At 38.2% G+C, this 19,663-nt stretch overlaps 1 protein-coding gene across 2 annotated transcripts in view; it reads left to right on the top strand.

Annotated features, from left to right (window-relative positions):
* INPP4B (inositol polyphosphate-4-phosphatase type II B) overlaps window positions 1–19,663 on the top strand; it is a 346,588-nt gene that overhangs the window by 305,954 nt on the left and 20,971 nt on the right. Inside the window, exon 27 of one of the 2 annotated variants that reach the window (XM_051617087.1) lies at window positions 11–5,274. The exons of the other annotated variant lie outside the window; for it this stretch is intronic. Coding sequence (XP_051473047.1) covers window positions 11–143 — 133 coding nt within the window. The 3' untranslated portion in view covers window positions 144–5,274. Of the gene's footprint in view, window positions 1–10; window positions 5,275–19,663 lie in introns of those variants that run through there. 2 annotated transcript variants of the gene reach the window in all.

The raw sequence follows: 19,663 nt of genomic DNA, 5'->3' as shown, positions 1-19,663 counted from the left end.
CTTTCACTAGAGAAGGATGCCGCATAGAGAATGTACTGAAGAATGTCAAATGCAGAAAGTATGCATTCAACATGATACAGCTGATGGCTTTCCCAAAGTACTACAGACCTCCAGAAGGGACATATGGAAAAGCTGACACCTAAGTTTAACAAAAGTGTAATCAGGAACATACATCACGCTAATTAGTGAATATAGAAATTGCTGTTTATGACTTATTAATTGGGAATGTGTAACCAGCTGAGGTGTTATTTATATCAGGTTTTATCTTTTTACAGTAAAATAACTACAGTTAGTCATTATGAAATAAAATACCATGAAAAACAGTGGAATGAATATTCTAAACACCAAATATATTTAACTTTTCTTTGAAAAATGGAGGTTTAGTATTCCAGATGGAGTTAGTTTTTTAGGTTGTTTGATCAAATATTTTAAAGGGAAATGTCTTTTGCTATAGGAACTGAGTTTAGCGATCTGGAAGGTGGCATTCTGACCTCAAACCAAAATCTGAGTATTGATTAAAAGAGTCTCATCTGCGGAAAACAGTATTTTGTGAAACCAGCATAGCACCAGAGTCTTGATCACTAGTGATTAAATCCTTCACATAAGTGTTTATGAATGACGGTAATGTTAATACCTGGGTTAAATGTAATTTTGGTAGTTACATTTAGCTTATTTACATAAGCATAGTAACTTCATAATATGTTTTTAGTAATTACAGCCTATAATTTCATTCTGATTCCTTGCAGTTAATTTGGTTGTATCATTCTTGGCTTTCTGTACCACAGCCAAATATGACTTATTTCACTTTTACATAAATCACATTGAAATCAGGAGGATTAATTTTTCAAGTAAAGTGACCTGAATTTGACCTGCCATGTTCCTGTTTACTGTAAACCCTTAAAACTGATACTCCTTTTGTGGCAGGGAAAATGAGTTGTACATAGAGAAGTTAATGTATCTTTAGGCTATAAAAACATTATTCTTTTTTTACAGAGCCTAAGATATGTTATGATTATGAGTAATCTGCTGTATTAGGACTAGTTAGCCTCTGCAGCTGATTTATATCAAATTTGTAATGCTGCATGTAGACACTCTAGAATTAAGAACTATCAGCTTTAAAAATTATTGTCAATGCTTCTGCCAGCTTGTGTTAGTCCTGAAATTTGTCTTGCAAAGAACATTTTTGTTTTCTAATTGTAGCTATTTATTGCTGCCTTCTGCCTCCCAGAGAGAAATACAATTAAAAAACTCCAAGTATTCACTGGTTACTGACCTTTATGTAATGCATTCATTTGGAGAAAAAAATTTCTAGAGCAGAAGCGTGAGAATTGTATCCTAATGAATTGTAATTGCCATGGATAAAGAAGTTAATGTTTGCTTGCTCCTATGGAAGTCAAAGAAACCTTGATGCACTGCGAGTTATAATTTGTTCTTTTTAATCCATTACTGCCTGTTATTGGGTATAAATCTGTAACTATACTAGTAAAAATATACATGTGAGAGCCTAATTCTGCAAACTGTAATTGGGCAATTACATTGAAGTGATCTGTCATGTGAATAAGACTAAACCCATCTTGTATATTTGCAAGATCAGGCTTTGGGGCTTGTAGAAGACTGTCAGGAAGAGATCCTCTTTCCAATATTCATGACTTACAGTGGAGCCAGGAATTCACCTATACAATACTTTTACCTAACTAATTGGAACTTTTTTTCAAGGAGAAGTAGGTCAGTTAAATAGTGTTCTGTTGCATTTTTTTATTAATTTCTGTTATATTATCTGCTATCATGAATTACTTCTTTGTTCTTCTGGAATGTATTACTCCAACAAGAGGTGTCAGAAGAACTGGCATTGCATGATAGATAAGCTCAGACAGATGAGAATATAATACCTTGACTTTTTCTTGTCGTGTACTAGTAGAAGTGAACACTACTTGTTGGATGGGTGGAGGTGTGCATAAATTTGTGTTTGGGTCTTTAAAGACAATATAGCTCTTTTGTACAAACTTTTTTTGGTGGGTTTACAGAATATAAATGTTCCCGGGGAAGTAATGTTTTGTTCTGTCAGACTGCCCCACTAGCCCTGACTATCTTCCATGTTTATTATTGCCTTAAAAAAACCCGAAATTGTACAGTTTAGAAACAGTGATAAATTCCTCATGCACCTCTGAAGTATTCCAACAGATTTACCATAGAAAATTCTGGGTTTCCTACAGTAATTCTGAAACTACCTGTAAAAGTCTATGTGGGGATGGTATTCACTGGTGAGTACTATCCGTTCTAGCTTTCTTTATCTTAGTACCATGGGCATTCTGTGAAGTTCAAAATACGAAATTCTATTCAAGATCTCACCTTTCAAGATCTCAACTCAGCTTTTTAATCCCACCTGACTTCTAAGTTGTCATTCTCACTATCATGTTATCTTCATATTGAAGATATTTTTGGAGGATGAAAAAAGAAAAAAATGCATTGGGTTACTGTCCTTGAAATTAAATAATCTGATATTTGTTAAAGACAACCAAATGAAAACAACAACCACAAAGAAAAACACCACACCAACCCAAAACCAAACCAAACCAAATAAAACCCACAGCAATGTGTTGCAGTGAAACCTCGTTGGGCTCGGGCCATTACAGAAGAGCAGGCTGGGTTCTGTGCTACATAAAGCTGAACTTTTTCAATCCAATTTTTTGACTGGAGCATTGGAGCATCTTTTTGTAGGTCACAAGACCTTTGTAAGACCCACTGACACGATTCCAAATCTCCTTTAAGAGCTTTGTTTCTTCAGTACTGAAACAGGCTCAAGCGTTTCCTTGCTTGGTCATTGCCTGCTGTGGGCTACTTCAGTCCAGATAGGCAAAGGCTGTGTCATCAGAGCTGACTTGCCAGCTAAGCATGGATGCACAACAAGTGGGTTTTCTAATTTCCCTTTGCGAAGAAGCAAAGTGGTGTTTGCTTCAGGTTGATAGTTATGTTATCTGGATTTACTCTTTTAGAGGCTGCTTCAAGCCCTTGGCATTGTTTGAATGCCTAACAGAGGACTTAAATAATCCTTGAGGTCTTGCACATATCCTAGTAGTTCAGTAATTACCAGAGGTGTAAAATTAAGCAAATGAATTTTTATGAGCAAGATACACCATTTCTTTTGCAGCATGTTAAGGGAAACATACTGATCTTGGTGGTAGAATCGCAGAAAATGTTCTGTATCTACTTTCTTGAAACTTTGTAAGGTATAAAGTAATCTGCTTGGAGGGAAGGACAGTTCTTAAGGGCTAGAAGATATATCTGGCATCTAAAGCCAAATGCTGTCTTACAGAAGATATTTGTAAAATAAGGTCATCAGGATCTGCATTGAGGAATACTGAAATAAGGGCTTCTAGCTTTGAATATTTCTACAGTGTGTTACGGGCTTATATGGGCTTTTGTACCACAGTCTAGTGTCTAAAGAGAGAGCTAGTATAAAATGTCTAAAAAAATAAGGACAGGAAATTTAAAGTTACTTTTTCTCAGAGATAGTTGTAATACTGTTATGATACATGATATGAATAAGCCTGACATTATTAAGCAGGGAGGTCTGGGTTTTTTTGAGATCTTCTTTTGGGGAATTTAAAATATGTTCCTGTTAATGTTTATACTTTGGCTTTTGTGGAGCAATTAAGAAACAGAAATTTTAATTATGTTATCTGACTTTTGTCTATGTGAAGGTGGTATACTAGCAGTGTATGTGTCATAAAGACAAAAATAACTTAGGAGGGCAGCAGAAACAAAAGATTAACTGAGAGCCTTAATGAAGTCCTTCGCAATATTAATTTTTGTACTGTCTAAATTCTGACATTAGATAACTGAAATAAGGAAATTAACATTTCCTGTGTCTAAATCAATCAGTTCTGATGAAAATTCACTTATTTGCAGTGAAATAGAATGTGGTGGTATTCTAAATCCTCACTAGTAATTTAGGTGTTAAGTGCAACATATCATTTTGAAGCCCACTGTATACTATACTTACTAGGAGCTTCAGAAAATAAGCTTGTTTTATTTCTAGGTTAAACAGAAGTTCCAGGAAATCCTACAGGCCTATTAGAAAAAGCAGAATATGCACTGAACATCAGTCAGTGTAATAAAGAAAGAAATTGCATTAAAAACTATGCAGCAAAATTACTTGCATGAGTTAATACATGTTATCAGTTAACGGTCTTAAATGTATATTGTGTCAGTTGGCTCTGTTGTAAATTTGAAACTATTGATATCTGCATTTATGCCTTTTTCTATTGTAAAAAAGTGTGCTCTACAGGCAATGCCATAAGACATGAATTTACATCTTGTTTGTCGTGCATTTGGGGCTTAAGAGCAGATGTTTACAACCAAAGTGCTTTAAAATAATTTACTGTTCTGCAAAACACAAACTTACCTTGTAAATTGCATGTTTAAAAAAAATCATACAGATGCTTTTTTAGAGGAAAAAAAAAATAATCCCAGACTTCAGTCTCTAGAACGTTGTTTTTTTCTACAGTCACACAACACATCAACTCTTGTGTTGCCAGAGCATTCATCTTACACTCTGCAGCACTCAAACATGTATTTGCTTTCTCTCATAGCATCTACAGAATAAATACTATAGCAAGAAGAAAATTCAGCATGATGCTCATGATCCAAGATTAAAAACTTGCATTTGCTCAAATAAACATGAAACAATGCTTCAGAATAAATAAAATTGAAGACACTGTGAACTGATGTTTTTGTATTCCAAAGAGCTGAAACATCAAGCATGGAGTTTGTGTGCTGACAGGGAGAAAGAGTTATGGTAAAAATCTGACTGTGATAATAGAGTGCTCTGGATCTGTGGGGTTTGGAGGGGTGAGGTTTGCCTACACTGCACTTACTTAGATCTCAGCTGTTGGCAGTGGTGCTTTGTATTCTTTCCATGCATGCAAAGTACTTTAAAAACTTTCAGCACTTTTGCTTTGTTTATGAGTGATCTGGCTTTTAAATTTTGAAAATCCCAAGTTGCTTTGGTACTTGCTGAGCGTAGGTGTTTCTTATAATGTTTCTGTCTCACATGGTGGAGCACATGGGGCTATGGATAAGTAACATTAATAGGACTTCAGTCTGTAGTGTATGTTTGTTCAGAGAAATTAAGCACAACTGTAGCAATCCAACTCTTTTTATAGTTCAGGATTTAGCATTTTTGTTTTATTGGTGTCTGTAAGCCATGTCCATTGTACACTGTGTGTATATTTTTATTTAAATAAATGTGATGTCTATTTTTTATGTTTCTGACTTTTTTTGTTTGTTATTCATTTTTCATTTTCATTATGGTGGTGTTGCCCACTGTCCTGGTTTGAGCCAGGATGAAGCCGATTTTCCTTTTACTGTTTTTGGTGGTTTTTTTTTCCCTTCAGTAAGCTTTCTTTTAACTAGCAGCAGATGTTCCAACTAAGACTGATAACGGTGGAATGTTTTTCTAATGGCTGGGTCTTCAAGGTCACACCTTTTACTCAGTAAAAGGAAAACTGGCTTCATCCTGGCTCAAACCAGGCCACCCACAAGGCAGATTGTGCATGATGCTGAGAGTGGGCTCCCTCGTTAAGGAAGCAGTGGAAGCCCACCCACAGGTCTCATCACTGCTAGGAGCAAGTATTTCAGAAAAACTCTAATACAACAGTAAAAAGTCTGCAATGATCATAAATTAATAGTTCCTATTGCTTCTAGTCTTACTAAATCTTTCATCTCAGAACCAGGTGAGTGCTGCATTTTCTAATTAAAAACAAACAAAATGTTCGCATACCTGTAAGCAAACACCCCTTTCACATAACCACTGAGCTGTAGAGAGTTAGTTATTCAGTGTAACAGAGATGGAATCAGCATCTTTCATAATGAAGAGTATTAAAGAGGTGACATGGCATGTTTTGGCTACTATTTTGTCTTCACCATCTTAATGTTGGATTCAAGACCTCAGAAAATAATTAAGGCATTTTTCTGTGCCTTTTTTTTTTTTTTTTTTGGGAGGGGGCTGCTCTTGGCAACTAGGTTTATTATATGATCTGTTATCACAATTAAAGGTAAGTTTTTAATGGTTGAAATGTAGTAAATAGACCTTTCTGGAAATATGGTAAAATGTGTCTCACCTTCTGTATTATTGGTACTATGATTAGAAGCTTGTTGCATAATTTACTTTCTCTGTGTGCTTCTTGGTACATTAGCTGGTTTACTGTAATATATTCAGTGAGATGTTAATTACCTGCAAGGCTCTTGATAACCTTTAGAAAGCACCAGGAGTTAACGGTTATTATGGTAATAACTTATAAAGCTGTTAGCATTCAGCCTAGGAATTTTGTCTCTTAATAATAAAAGTGACAGTCTTTAAAAAATACTTTGTCTCATTTTGTATGCTTACAGATTTTATCTTCCATGTCAACTGGGAACCACTTTTTTCACATTAGAGTGTAGGAGAGAAAAGGCAAAAAAGCCTACAACTGTAATGAGATGATAGAGTAGGATGATAGCAAAAATATGTCTTCACCAGTTCCCTTTTCAAAGTTCCTTGAGGCATAATTGAGTAGAAGCAGGACCTGAGGTTTTTAAGCATAGTCTGCAGTGGTCTGGGCTGGGCTGTCCATTGTTGACACTGAGAATATACGTACACAAATGCTGCTTCCACTAGGCAAGTCAGTGGGAGCTCTCCTGTGCACTTACTGAGCTTTTAGTCATTCTCTGAAAGCTGTTGTTAATGGAATTATGGGCAAGGAAGTTCTGGATGCAAACTGGACTGCATGCTGCTTGCTTTGCCCAAATAAATAGACCCTGTACATTTCTGTGTAGGCTGTCAACTACAGACCTAACCCACTACATGAAAGAGGATGCTTGCTCTGCTGCAGAGAAGATTTTCAATATTTTTGGTGGAAAAGACGTAAACCGCTTCTAAATTACCTGGGATAAGAAGCTGAACTCAAATAATAGCTGAGATTTTTTTTTTGTGTATATATATGTATACACATGCATATTATAGATACACCTGCGTATTTTTTCTTTACTATAGGTTGGGGAAAGGCAGTTAAATCAGATAAATTACAAAATTGAACTGGTTTTATTTTTAGCAGTTGAATATGGTTTTGATATTAGAAGTGTTTCACGAAAGAGGTGCACATGCACAGAGCTTTAGCAGGGCCTGTAGTATGCTTTGTGGCCTATGTTGACTCTACTGGTAAAGGCTGCTTATGGGGAAAAAAAAGGAGAGGGAGAAAAAAGAAAGGGAAGATGTTTCCCAAAGGCTTTCATTGGGGGGTGTTTCTCAAACTGAGTCTGCCATTCCTGTCAGGAGCACTAAGAGCTCAAGCCTTGACAGGTTGTGAGGTTTTTTGCATGTGTCTTTGGATCTCTAGTGAAAACCAAAGGTGGAGGAAGGAAGAAAAACCCAGGTGGAGGAAGAGGAGGAAGGAAAGGGCAAATTCTGTGCCACTGGCAATTAGTTCCCCAAGAGTCTTCCATTAGCAGTGCTATGCTGCAGGTGGAAGGCTGTGAGAATAATAGCATAAGAACAAGGGGAAAAATACTGCTGTGTTCATTTTATCTTTCCCCAGAAAAGTCCATGTGGATACCCATGTTTTATGCAAGAATAATTTGTGACTGCTGTAATTTACAGAACAAAGCAGTTTAATCTGCTGACTGGAACAGAATTAGAACAACTGTCATACATAAGCAGTGATTGCTACAGCAGAATTTGCCTCTTGGGTGGTATCACTCCTTTGAGATTGTCTTTCAGTGTAAAGTTTAACAGATTTTGAAACAGAAAAAAGTTCTTGAGATCTCATCCTGAAGTCATTATTCACAAGTGAAGGATCAGAAAAGGGGCACTCCAGGTGCAAAACTAACCCCTCCAAGACCCTGTGTTGGAACTAGATGATCTTTAAGGTCCCTTCCAACCCAAGCCATTATGTGATTTTGAAAGAGGATTCAGAAACATAGACATTCCTGGACTTGGGTTCAGAACCGTGAATGGCAAAGACAATTTTTTTATACAAGGCCTCACACAAGAAAACCTTGTTCATGGTTGGGTCTGTTAATACTCTTTTAGTATGCATAAAAGTTGATGGCAGTTTCCTGTGAACTCTTATAATAAACAGCTGACTCTCTAATGAGAGCACAGAGGCAAATATATACCTTTAATGCAGTATCACTAGAAGGGATATACACAGTAAAATACTGAAAAGCATCGCTAATGGCATCTGGTTTTTTTAATAAGGCATCAGTTTACAACTTGTTTGGGCTTTTATCAAAGGAAAGATACATACATAACAGTTTAATTATATTTTCTCTGGTGCTGCTTAAATCAAGGTAGATTCTCAACACTTTCTATTTCAATTTAGTTTCTCTTTTGTGTGGTGAGTAGTAAGCGAAAGGGTAGAGAAGCCTAAGTTTATGAAGTATCATAATCTGGCTCTTAGTATTTTTCAAACAAGACCAGAATATAAGGAAATAGTGACAAGGATATGTCAGAAGGATGTTCATAACATGGGTCATCTGACTTGGTTCTGTTTCCAGATGGAGACTTAAAGACTTTTTGACAAAGATGAGGCTGATGTTTATGTGTCACACACACAGGACTGGTTTCCAGCAGCCAAATTCTTTGCCTGCCCTGTAACATGGCAGCTCTTAACCAGGCTCATCTGGGGCTCAGTAATCCTAAAAGAAAGTTCTCAATAAATTCTTACTACTCAGTGCCATGCACAATGTTTCAGTGCTGGGGAGCAACAGGTAAGCAGAACTGCCCCCCTGCCCCAGTACTGCATGTGGCAGCTACGTTCTCATTAAGTGTAGCAGCAGTATGGGTAGATTATATGTTTGGAACTCAGAGTTAAGTTTATGGGAAGTATATCAAACACCCAGCAGATAAACAGATAAAATCAGGGAGCAAAGAGATCTCTGACTTGTAAGGACAGATAAGAAAGATCACGTCTTAACATAACCTCTACATTTTAGACTGCATTCAACTTCTGTCTTCACCTCAGATACAAATAGAATACTTTGTTGCTTCGGGACTGCAGTAGCACCTACAATGGAAATAGACTACTAGTTTATCAACATAAATGTGAAAAACGTCCTTGAACAAATGAAAAGATCGTTTAAGAGCCAGGGCTGCTCGGTCAAGCAGGCATCACAGGCATACATTGTCATACAGACAAAATGATTTGCAGAAAAATGGTCATCTCACTTTGTATGCTCTCACAAAAGCAAGGGACCATTCCAGTGCTTTACTGAGAAGGTAAGGAGTGAGGGCAAGGATGCATCAAGGCAGTCCTTTTTATGATAAGCATTGTGTCTCTGGATTTCACATCCAAAGATTACAAGATCTGTTAAAGGTTGATTACAAAAGCTAACAGAAACTCAAAGTACTTTCTTGTTTAGGTAAGGTAAATATTTGCATGGTTCCACAGGAACTTTTTGATTGAAACCAAGCTCATTTTCACCCTGAAAAAAACAAAACCCCAAAACTGAAAAAATACCATTAAGTAATACTAAAGAATGCTTTCAATGTGTGCCTTTGCCTTCTTATGATACACCACCTCCACACTCAGTTGAAACAGAGGGTTATTTTTTAAAAAAATCAGAGCTTTATATTTTTTTATATATCGATATGGGAAAAAGAAGTGGACGTTTCATGTGATTGGAAAGTAGCAGCTGTTAGCAGGTTTTTTGTGTGAATACAGTTAGTGTGCTGAGCTATAAAATGCTGATAAGAGTTATTTAATACCAAAAAAAGTGAAGTACCCAGTTTATATTTATGTATTCATGGGCATAGTTAATGGACATCAGCAGGAAAAATGTGCTCCCACACTTGTTAAAAATCAACAGGAAAGCAGTGCACACAATGCAATTCCCTTTTGCATTAAACTTATTAAGTCAAATCAATTTTAACGAGCATATAGGCCAGAGCTCTGGCACTTCATTCCTTTTGATCTTCAGCCTGCTAAATTTCATTTCCCACTGTGCTACCATGCAGTTTATATTTAACAGATAATTTGTTTGGACATCATTAAAAAGAAAATACCACAACTTCTAGCAGTACTAAGCCACTAAAATGCCTGTCAAGTTATTAACTGTCTGCATACACACACACAAAAATATCCAATCTCTGAAAGAGGAATTTCAGAGTTACAAATAAATGCCCAATTGCAGCAGACTACATACCTGATCCAGGCTTATGCAAAGCCAGTATCACAGATAACTCTAGCTAATTTCTGTCTTCCCATTCCCATTGGCTGTTATTTTCCAGACAAAAAGACTGCGATGAAGTGATAGGTTTTGAAGGGGAGACTCCTGAGAGCAAGTCAGTGGATTTGTCTTGTAATTCCAATGATGCTAACTGAAAACTATCCTTTACTATGATCAGTGACCTGAAAGGCACATTCTCGAGTTATGGATTATTTTTGCAGCCCACTATTACTTAGAGTGTCTTCCATACAAATAATCTCTGGGACTGCGATATTAATGATGCTTAGTTTTTTTCTGTGCTGAGAATCACAGAATGTTTAAAACATTTTAATTATTGATTATGCTGTAATTTTACTTTAGTAGATTTTTTTAGTTAGAAAACTAGTAGTTCAGTGCTATCTCTGATGGGCCTATGGGCAGATCTTTGTTCTCATAGGTGTGCTCCACTTGCAGCAGCCAGATCCACACTTGGATCCTTGCACCAGTTTGAGCGCTAAGGATTTAAAGAGATTTAAATAAATTTTGAATTTTTAATTGTTTTAAATTAATTTTAACTCAAGGCCTTTGATCGCTGATGTAAAGGAGCCTCAGTAATGGCAGTAAACAAGACCATGTGCTCAAACACAGATTAACGATCAGGGAAGTAGGTCTGGGAGAAGGGTGGTGGTGTATTAGCTGAGCCTGGAACTGTGTGGATCAAATAATCTTTTATTTTCATGGAATATTTTCATGGTTTGTGATTGCACCTCCATAGATTATCCAAGTTGTCATAATCCTGTGGTCTTTTAAATATCCTGACCTTTTTTGTCTTGCTTTACCCCCTCTTGGCTTCTTTTTAATTATTGATTGATGTTCTACTTAAGCAGATATGAGTTCATGTTCATGCCTTCTTTGAATATATACTCTGGTGAGTCTGAATCAAAATCATCCATCTTTCAATAAAACCTGAGCACTGTCTGCAATATAGACATAGGAGGCTACTTCAATCTTGTACCTAATAATCCTTTGCCATATTTTTTCTTATAATCTAGCCTCCTGGTTTTTTTTTCTTGCTTGTGTAATAGCTTGGAAACCTGGATGGAGAAGTGGATTAGGAGAACTGTTTTACAAGCTTTGCCCGTTAAGCACTTGCAATAGAGTACTCTTTAAAAATAAAGTAAATGCAGGCTCAGTGAATTTTATGTACGAGTCACACTACTAGATGACACTGCCAAAGCAGGGATCAGTCACCAAGAGAAACTTCTGCGTGACAGCTTTGCTTTTGATATGCCTAGCCAATTGCAGATATAGGGGGCTTCAGAACAATGGAGGCTCTAAGTCCTGATTTTATTGCACAGTAAGGATAATATGGCAGATTAGCCTTTCCAGAGGTAGGCTATGGTAAGTAGACCTCAAAAATTTGTTTTAAAAGAAGTTTTCATGAAACTTTGTTAAAAAGACAAAGTTATGATGTGGATTCTAGTGAGAGAACCAAAGCCTGGAACCCCTAACAAAATTATTCTAAACATGAGCCAGAAAGATCAGAAACTACCCACCTAATCTTGCACAGGATAATCAAATTCAGCTCAGGAAATGTCAGGTATAATTGCCACTTCTTCAAAATGTGCATTTATTTTATCTATCAGGTACAGAGCTCATTTTATTCTCATTTTTCTGTTCCATTTCTTTAACTTAGGCTTATGTCTTGCATCCAAGGCAGGATGAACATAGATAAAACTTCACATTTGTGGTTGCATTTACCCTTTAGTAGAAAATTATCTGGTCCTGCAATGAAGTTTTGAAGTAACACACGCTGTAAAAATAAAGTGTGCATCCACAAATTTGAAGCTATTCTACATTTATGAAACACAAATAGAACAATAAATATGACGAGGAAAAAACAAAAATGCATTGTAAATAATATTCTTACAATGTTATTTGCCAACTTAGGATTTTGGTAGTCTTTATATAAATTTTAAAACCAGTTATTCAATCAAATAATTGACTAATCTGAGCCCAAGTTATGCCACTTTTCAGTATTCTATTTTTGTCATAAGTTTCATTTTGGAAGGCATGGTTTGGTTGGGAGGGGGGTGGGGAGTTGCAGGTGGGTTATGTTTTTTCTGGTAGACTCCTTAGTTTTCAATTTGTGATAGGGCCATCGGTCCTCAGAGAATTTATAACTAATGTACTTCTTATGTAGGGAAAAAAACCACAACACTTCTCTTTCGATTTGAAATCAGCTATTAAACAAATGAAATGAAGTCAGTAAATTTAGCTAAATCTATCAGGAAAATCTGAAGTATCCTGGTTTTGGGATATTTGGTCAGCATGCTTAAAACTTAAAAAACAGAATAGCTAGCTCAGCCTTCTTGCATGGTATTAAAGACTTTTTTTCCACTTCAAGAGTTTCCTCAATCATTTTCTCCCCGTGCACTTCTCAGTACAAGACTACCTTTGACAAGAAATGTGTCATAATATCTGCTGTGAATGTAATGTATTATTGAAACACATAAAGGAATTTGAATAGTAATCAAGGCAACTTAAATTCTAGTTCAGCATAGAAGGTAGGTGGAAGTGTGTTCTATCTATTCCTGTTTGAAGCAGCTGGATATTTGTACGCTCCTTTGCTTTCCTAAAGCAATCCATGTCACAGGAGCTTGACCTTGGGATGCTGGTGGTGTGATAAACTCCTCTATTACTTTGTCTGGTATTTTCTGCAGTTTTTACTGACTGATAATTTTCATCCTCTTCCACTCTCTGGAGAAGGATATAAAGCAAAAGGGCAAAAAGTATAAGAGTATCAGTGTAGTGCACAGTAATACATATTTTTCTTCATAACTATATATATATATTCTGCATCAGTGGGAACACAGACATCAAGATCAAGATCTAATACATTGTCATTGCAGTTCTGAGACTGCAATCTAAACCTAATGCTGCTTTGTTGCATTTGATCCACTGAAGGAATTGTAATGAATTCCACATCAATATGTGTTTTCCAGAAGAAAATTAGATGTTTGCATTTCATTCATCGATAAATTAGGTATCATTAAGGCTACCAAATTTTTAAAATATTTGGTTTAAGATGGATCTTTTCTTTATTATACTTCCATATTGTACATGCTACATTTGTAGGTAGTTGATAACTCATTCACTGCTTCTTTTCCCTGCAGAGACTTTTATGAAAGGTTATTTATATCTGAATTTATCACAACAAAGACATCATGACAAATAGTCCAAATAGATTAATATGAGGGAGAAAAGTTATGCACTTGTTCTATCTTACATCAGATCCTATCACAACTGATGGAGGAACATAAATTAAAAGCAAAGGGTTTAATTTTGCATGTGTATCCAGTACCTCAGGCAAAACCAGCAGTTTCTTATTATGTGTATAAGTGGGGAAGGTCCAAGTAAGTACTTAAAATCCAAACATACCTGTTTGGAAGGAGATGGTTGTTTTAAAGCAAGGATAAAAATCAAGAAAACACATTTGTGAAAGCATTCTGCTTTTGTAATTACACTCAGCTGAAAGCAATACCATGATCAAACCACTTTTCACAATAACTTGTTGTGGACTGAAGTTCAATCATAAAATCAATTGAATCACTGAATTAATTATAATTTCCCTAAACACTGGAGAATTTTATTATCTGAGTACAAAATCCCACTCAAGAAAATCAGCTTTATTCTCTAGAGTTTCCTAGGGCTTGAGGCCTCAAGAGATGAATTCTTCAGTGCTTTATAAGATACTTCTAATTTAAACCCAAATACCTTAGTTAGCCTAAAAGACTTTACTCTTCAGAAGTATAAAGTTAATTGCTTGCAAAACCCATTGATTATTAAAAGTGCCTTGGGCCCTTGTTGTGGTATGTCATGGATCAGGTAAAATATGCCCAGATAATTCCATATAGTTGAGAGCAAGGAAAATCCCAAGGCTCTTGCCAATTTGTCTCAGGGAAATTTCCGTCTGATTATGACTGAGACCCCAAGCATGGATAAGGACTCATTAGTGGGACATGTAAGAAGCCCCTGTGAGCTTTCACAGAGCATTGGTCTCATATATTTTCTTTGCCTGCTGTGTTTATTTTATTCAGTGTTGACTACTGAATCTAAGTCATTTAGCATGAGAAATACAAGCTGAAGCTAGACCATCTATGGTTAAAGGAAGTAGCACTGAGCAGCTTAGCTCAGAGCAGGTTCATGTGTGGCAATCCTTAGTTTTAGGATAGGTAATTCAAAACCACCAAGTTCAAATACATAGTCATGGTTTCTGTGTTAAAGTGGAGACTGAGGCATGGGTTTATGTCATCTAAATTTTGTTGTCTAATTTTAGTCTAACTCCCAGGAGAGAAATGGCCACAGCCACAGATGGATATCTTGAATCCAACTGCTAAGAGGAATGTGTGAACTGTCCTCTAAGTTAAGAAGGGATGTCCTCCCTCTAGTTAGGCAGAGACTAGATAGGGAGTTCTGAAAATTAGTTTAAACACCTGCAGTCAAAGTTAGGGTGTCCAAATCCTAGCCACAGCAGCTGCCAGATGTCAGTGTTGTTCAGCTGGTGGGGGGGAAAGGTATTAAAAAGCAAGGAGTGGCCTAAGATGTATTAGAATAAGTGTTTTCAAGAATCCTCAAGGTATGGAAAAGCAAGATAAAAAGTGTTGTAAGGAAGTGAACATGAGGTTGTCTGAATAAGACTGCATGATGTTGCCAGTCTGCAAAAATTCAGTACCAAAAAGCCTTTGTAATTATCATGAAGCACTTCTTGCCTTTAGCCAGCAGCAACATTCACTCTGGAGTAATATTAAAAATATGTAATTTATTACTGTAGTCCTTGCAGACAAGATGGTAGTATTGAAAGTTGGCTATTGACCAAACTGCTTATCTACTTTAAATTTTTACTCTGTGAAGGAAGTTTTGAGATGAAAAGTAAATAGAATACACACTTTTCAAGTTCATGTAGGGACTCTGTTGGCTCCTTCTCTGCATGCTAATTCAATAGCAAAGCATGTACTGAGCTGTAATGCCAAGCTTTTTAACCTGTAAAGGTTAAAAATAATTGTTATTAAAAGCTGTTTAGACAGCACAGCAGGTACGGCCATCAGTCGGACACCTGCCAGCCCTGTAACCCCAAGTGGCAGTGGGAGGCAATGCAAGACCTCCATTTGAAGAGTAAGTGCTAACAGCCACATTGCTTTAAACATCTGCATTGTGAGGTGAAACTATCAAAGAAAGCATCAGCCTGAATTCCTCTCCTCAGGGACCTACTTCTCAGAGTCTAAAGGAAGTGTAAGACTTGCACTGAAGTTACAGAATATTTACAGCAGACGAGAAATTTGTTGGCAGCTTTCACAGCTGCATGGCCATAAAAAGCAATGACATTCAAACATACGGCAGCAGGTTGGCTGCCCCGAATTTATCCCTGGCCTGCAACCTACCAAAATGACTACCTCTCCCATTGAAGAAAGATAAATAAGGAGATTCACTCTTCAGAGTCTGCCTGCCAGTGAAATAGTGAGTATTCAGCACTTCTGAGAAACCTCTTTAATGACCTCTAAATACTAAGAACTGCAACAGCAGTGGAACAGTTATTTAAACAGAGGGTTTTAGAAACCATTCCCCCCAAAAAATCAGTTCCTCCTAGGAATATTAAACATCTTGGGACTGAACACAGAAAGGTTATTTGTTTGTTGGGGTGGGTTTGGGTTGGTGGTTTTGGTTTCTCAGCCTTTAACCCCTCCAATGCCAAGTGGAGCAGAGCGCACTGGGAGGAAGCGCAAGAGGGGAAAACCATGGCGCCTCCCTCCGTGGCTCATGGAGGCCACGTATGTGAGCCTGGAGAAACGTCACTAAGATCTGGAGAACTGTTCTCTTTCAGATCACTGGTAAATTCCTTTGTAGCTTAAGAGGCAGTCAGATCCATGGAAAGAAGAAGCTCCCGGCGAGAGCCGACATCTCACCTCCTCTGCACCCCCGGCGCTCAGCGTGTGGCTGCCACCTCGCGGGGAGCGCTCTGGCCTCCCTGCCTCACGGACAGGCTCTGCGTGCGAGGGACGGGCTGAGGGGCCTTTCTGAATCTCGGTCTTATTCTTCATGGCACCCACAGGTGGGCACGTCTAGCTGTGAACCTCCCACCAAAGTGGCTCAGAGCTGTTTCCCTGCAGGGGTGGGAGACTCTTCTGGAAGGTGCAGGGAGGTGGGGGAAGCTCAGGGAAGGCAGGCGTGACAGCAGGAGAAGGAGGCTCTGCATGCAGCCTGTGGCGTGTGAGAGGTAGGGAGGCAGCTCCTGCAAATGGGCTTGGAGACAGGGAGGGGAGGAAGATGGGCTGGCAGGAGGCCTGGGGACACGCAGCCAGGGCCTCTGAGGCCATGACAGAAACAAGACTTCTCCCTAGAGGTGCCCGGAGGACTGTGTGGTGTTCCCTCCTGGGAAGATGCCGCTCGTCAGTGAGTTGAGAAGACCTCTGAAGGGAAGGCTCCATCTTGTCAGGACAGACTAGGCAAGAGAGAGAGATCAGTTTTCAAATTTGTCTTCTTTTGCCTTTAAAATCATAGCTCCGAGTGCTATCTACAACAATCAGCTTTTTTCTATAAAGACTTGAGGCACAAGGTCTTTCTTCTGCTGCTGTGGTGTTTGTTTGGAGGGGAGGCCCAGGCAGCTCCCCTTCAGTGCCGTGGTGGAGTGCAGTGTGCGGGGGCAGCTCTCCCGGGCGGAACCAGGCCTCCCCCATCCCACCTTAGCAGGAACTCAGCACTTCCGAAAGGGACCGCATCAAACCTGTCTGTGCCACAGACGACAACACTGCAAGGAAAACTCGTGAGCTTCACAACTCTGGAGTCTTTAATTTCACGTCATTATGTGATAAAGTGAGTAACTTTAATTCTCTTTCCTTTTTAAAAGTCCTCTTAGAGAGTGAAAAAGAACAGTCAAGAAGAACCTGTCTGTGATAGATTCAAGGATGGATGGATGGATGGATGGATGGATGGATAGATAGACAGACAGATGGATGGATAGCTGTTTTGGCTACAAACCCAGCAACATTTAAGTTGCATGAACTGCTGAACACTGACCTAGCAGGGTTGCAGGCCTTGCTAACTCTTGCAGCAGAACCTCCTGGCTTGTTCTCCCAGGATCCATGGGCTCTTTTACTACAAATCAGCTTCATCAGGAAGTAAAAACTGGAAATGTTGCATCCTTGGCATTGTCTGCACCCTGTGTTTTAAACGTTTGCCTTACTCGACTAATATTAGATACTAAATGGCAAAATAAACTGTTGTTAAGAATTAATGAGAGCTTAAAAGTCTATAGGTTTATAACTTTTTTCTACCCTGGCTTCATACTCTTGGAGTTCTTAGAGTTCATGGGAGCACTTACTGTGAGTGTTACCTCGATGTGTCTGTTTTTCTTTGTGATGGTGGGGGTTCACTTAGCAGTTGCACATCCGTGTGAGGAAAAAATTAAGATTGGAGAAAGACTTTTTGGATCAGACTGTTGCGTATTTTCTTTGGTGCTGTTTCTAGCCACGTGTTCTCCAGTTTAACAATAGGGCATCGTGTTTCAGTAAGCACTACAGAGGAAGATGTTACCTTACATTCCCAATACCTCTTTCTCAAAGATCGAAGGCCTTTGTCCTGTGGGTTTTAAATAGCTGTATCTGTCCCTTCAAGGAACAGGGGTCAGGTTTCAGTTCCTTGTAAGCCTGGCTACAGAATTTGAGTAAACCTTTGTGGTAGCAGTTGAGGAATTTGAGGCAGCAGAAAATAAGTGCTTGAAAGTGTCCTGTTCTGCAGTTAGTTAGGATCAGTTGCTGTGTGACATTACTTTTGGGCCAAGATTCTGAAATTGCTTTTAGTCATGTGGATTTCTGGGTCTCTGGCAATGTTGCCACATAATGCAAGGATTCCTCAGGTGCCCTGGGTCTGAGGACTTTGTGTAATACCATGACTTTTCACGCAGATGAAATAGTCCCATAATGCCACCAGGCTTATAATACCAAAGTTAAGGCACTCTAGAGTTAGCATTTGTCAATGGTTTTCTCCCTTTGACCACGCTGTGACATGCTTAGCCAACCTCTCAGATAAAGCAGTGTAATTACATACATGCAATGAACATACTATGTGCTGTGAGCGTGTCACTCACGATGTGTGCCTCTACTTACATAGTGAAGGTGAGCTGTAGGCATGCAGGTCTTCAAATTGGGTAAAGCTGTTGATGCTGTGTCCAATATTAATAGACAAATGCACAATTACTGTACAGCACTGAGACTGTAGCATCAGGATTTTTGATGTGAGAATAGAGCAGCTTCAGGTCCAGAGATGCAAACCAAACACAGAAATTTCCTATGAACAGTATTTTAAACTGGAAATACAGACCTGCTGGGAAAAGGGGAAGTGCATATTTTCTGTGCAGTGAATTCCAGTAGTGGCCTCTGTAATGTTGCTTCCATGAAATATATATGTTTGTGCAGCCTTGTTTTTGTGCACTCTCCATGCTCCATGCACTGAATAGCTTGAGACGACACAGCTAGAAATTCATAGAGCCCGTGCAGAGACCTGTTAAAAAAATCCTATCGAGTCTAGCAGTGCAAAAGTATTTTTTGAAACTGCAGTGTGTCCTCAGGGGCCACTTTAATTGTTTTTCTCATAGCCTTTAGAAATCTTTTCTGCTTTTCTCAGAAGAGTTCTTGTTTCTGCTTCTCTGTACAAACAAAACAAAATTGACTCTCATTTAATTCAATTATGGATCAATATGTGTTGCTGTACTTAACAGATAAGAGTGTAAAGATGCTTGTTTCAATTATCAACTATAAGTAGTGAAGAATTTGCTCTTAGACACAGACGAGAGAGAAATTAAGAAGCAGTCATCTGAGCTATGAAACTTAACTATTACATTATACAAAAAGGCAGTGAAAATGAGGGAAAAATGCATTGTGAGCATAGACAGGTGTGTTTGCTGAGGAAAGCAACTGGCAAAAATTTGTTTGCAAGCTTTAAAAAGGTGCATGTAGTGACACATATGGGACAATTTAGCAGATAATTGACACATAGTGTAGCTTGGTATTGACTGTTCCTCCTTAGAGTGAGCTATTACTAAGGCAGTGATTTCCATGCCTTCAGTTCCACGTGCAGAGGTGGACATGTCATTAACAGTTGCAATCATTGTAATTTTTTCACCCACTAGCTTGGAAGTTTTCTATCACCTGTGCTGTGGAGCTTATATCCTTGATCACTGCATAAGAGAGACAATTAATTTTGTTTAGAACTTTTACTTTTTCCTTTCTTCCATGGCTGCAGTCTAGCAGCTAATTTCACACCAAGGACCTAATTACCTTTCCTGGCATTTCTTCTTTGCTTAAAGCATTCATGAAGACTTTGTAACTGTTTCTGAAGTCCTCATTAGAGTGAAGAAAAACTTGCCTGGCGAGTTGTTTAATAAATAAATGTGAATGTGTGTGTATTTTAAATGCTACTGAGC

The sequence above is a fragment of the Apus apus genome, chromosome 4 (genome assembly GCF_020740795.1).
Source record: "Apus apus isolate bApuApu2 chromosome 4, bApuApu2.pri.cur, whole genome shotgun sequence".
Lineage (NCBI taxonomy): Eukaryota > Metazoa > Chordata > Aves > Apodiformes > Apodidae > Apus > Apus apus.
This window is presented reverse-complemented; position numbering and strand designations above follow the sequence as displayed.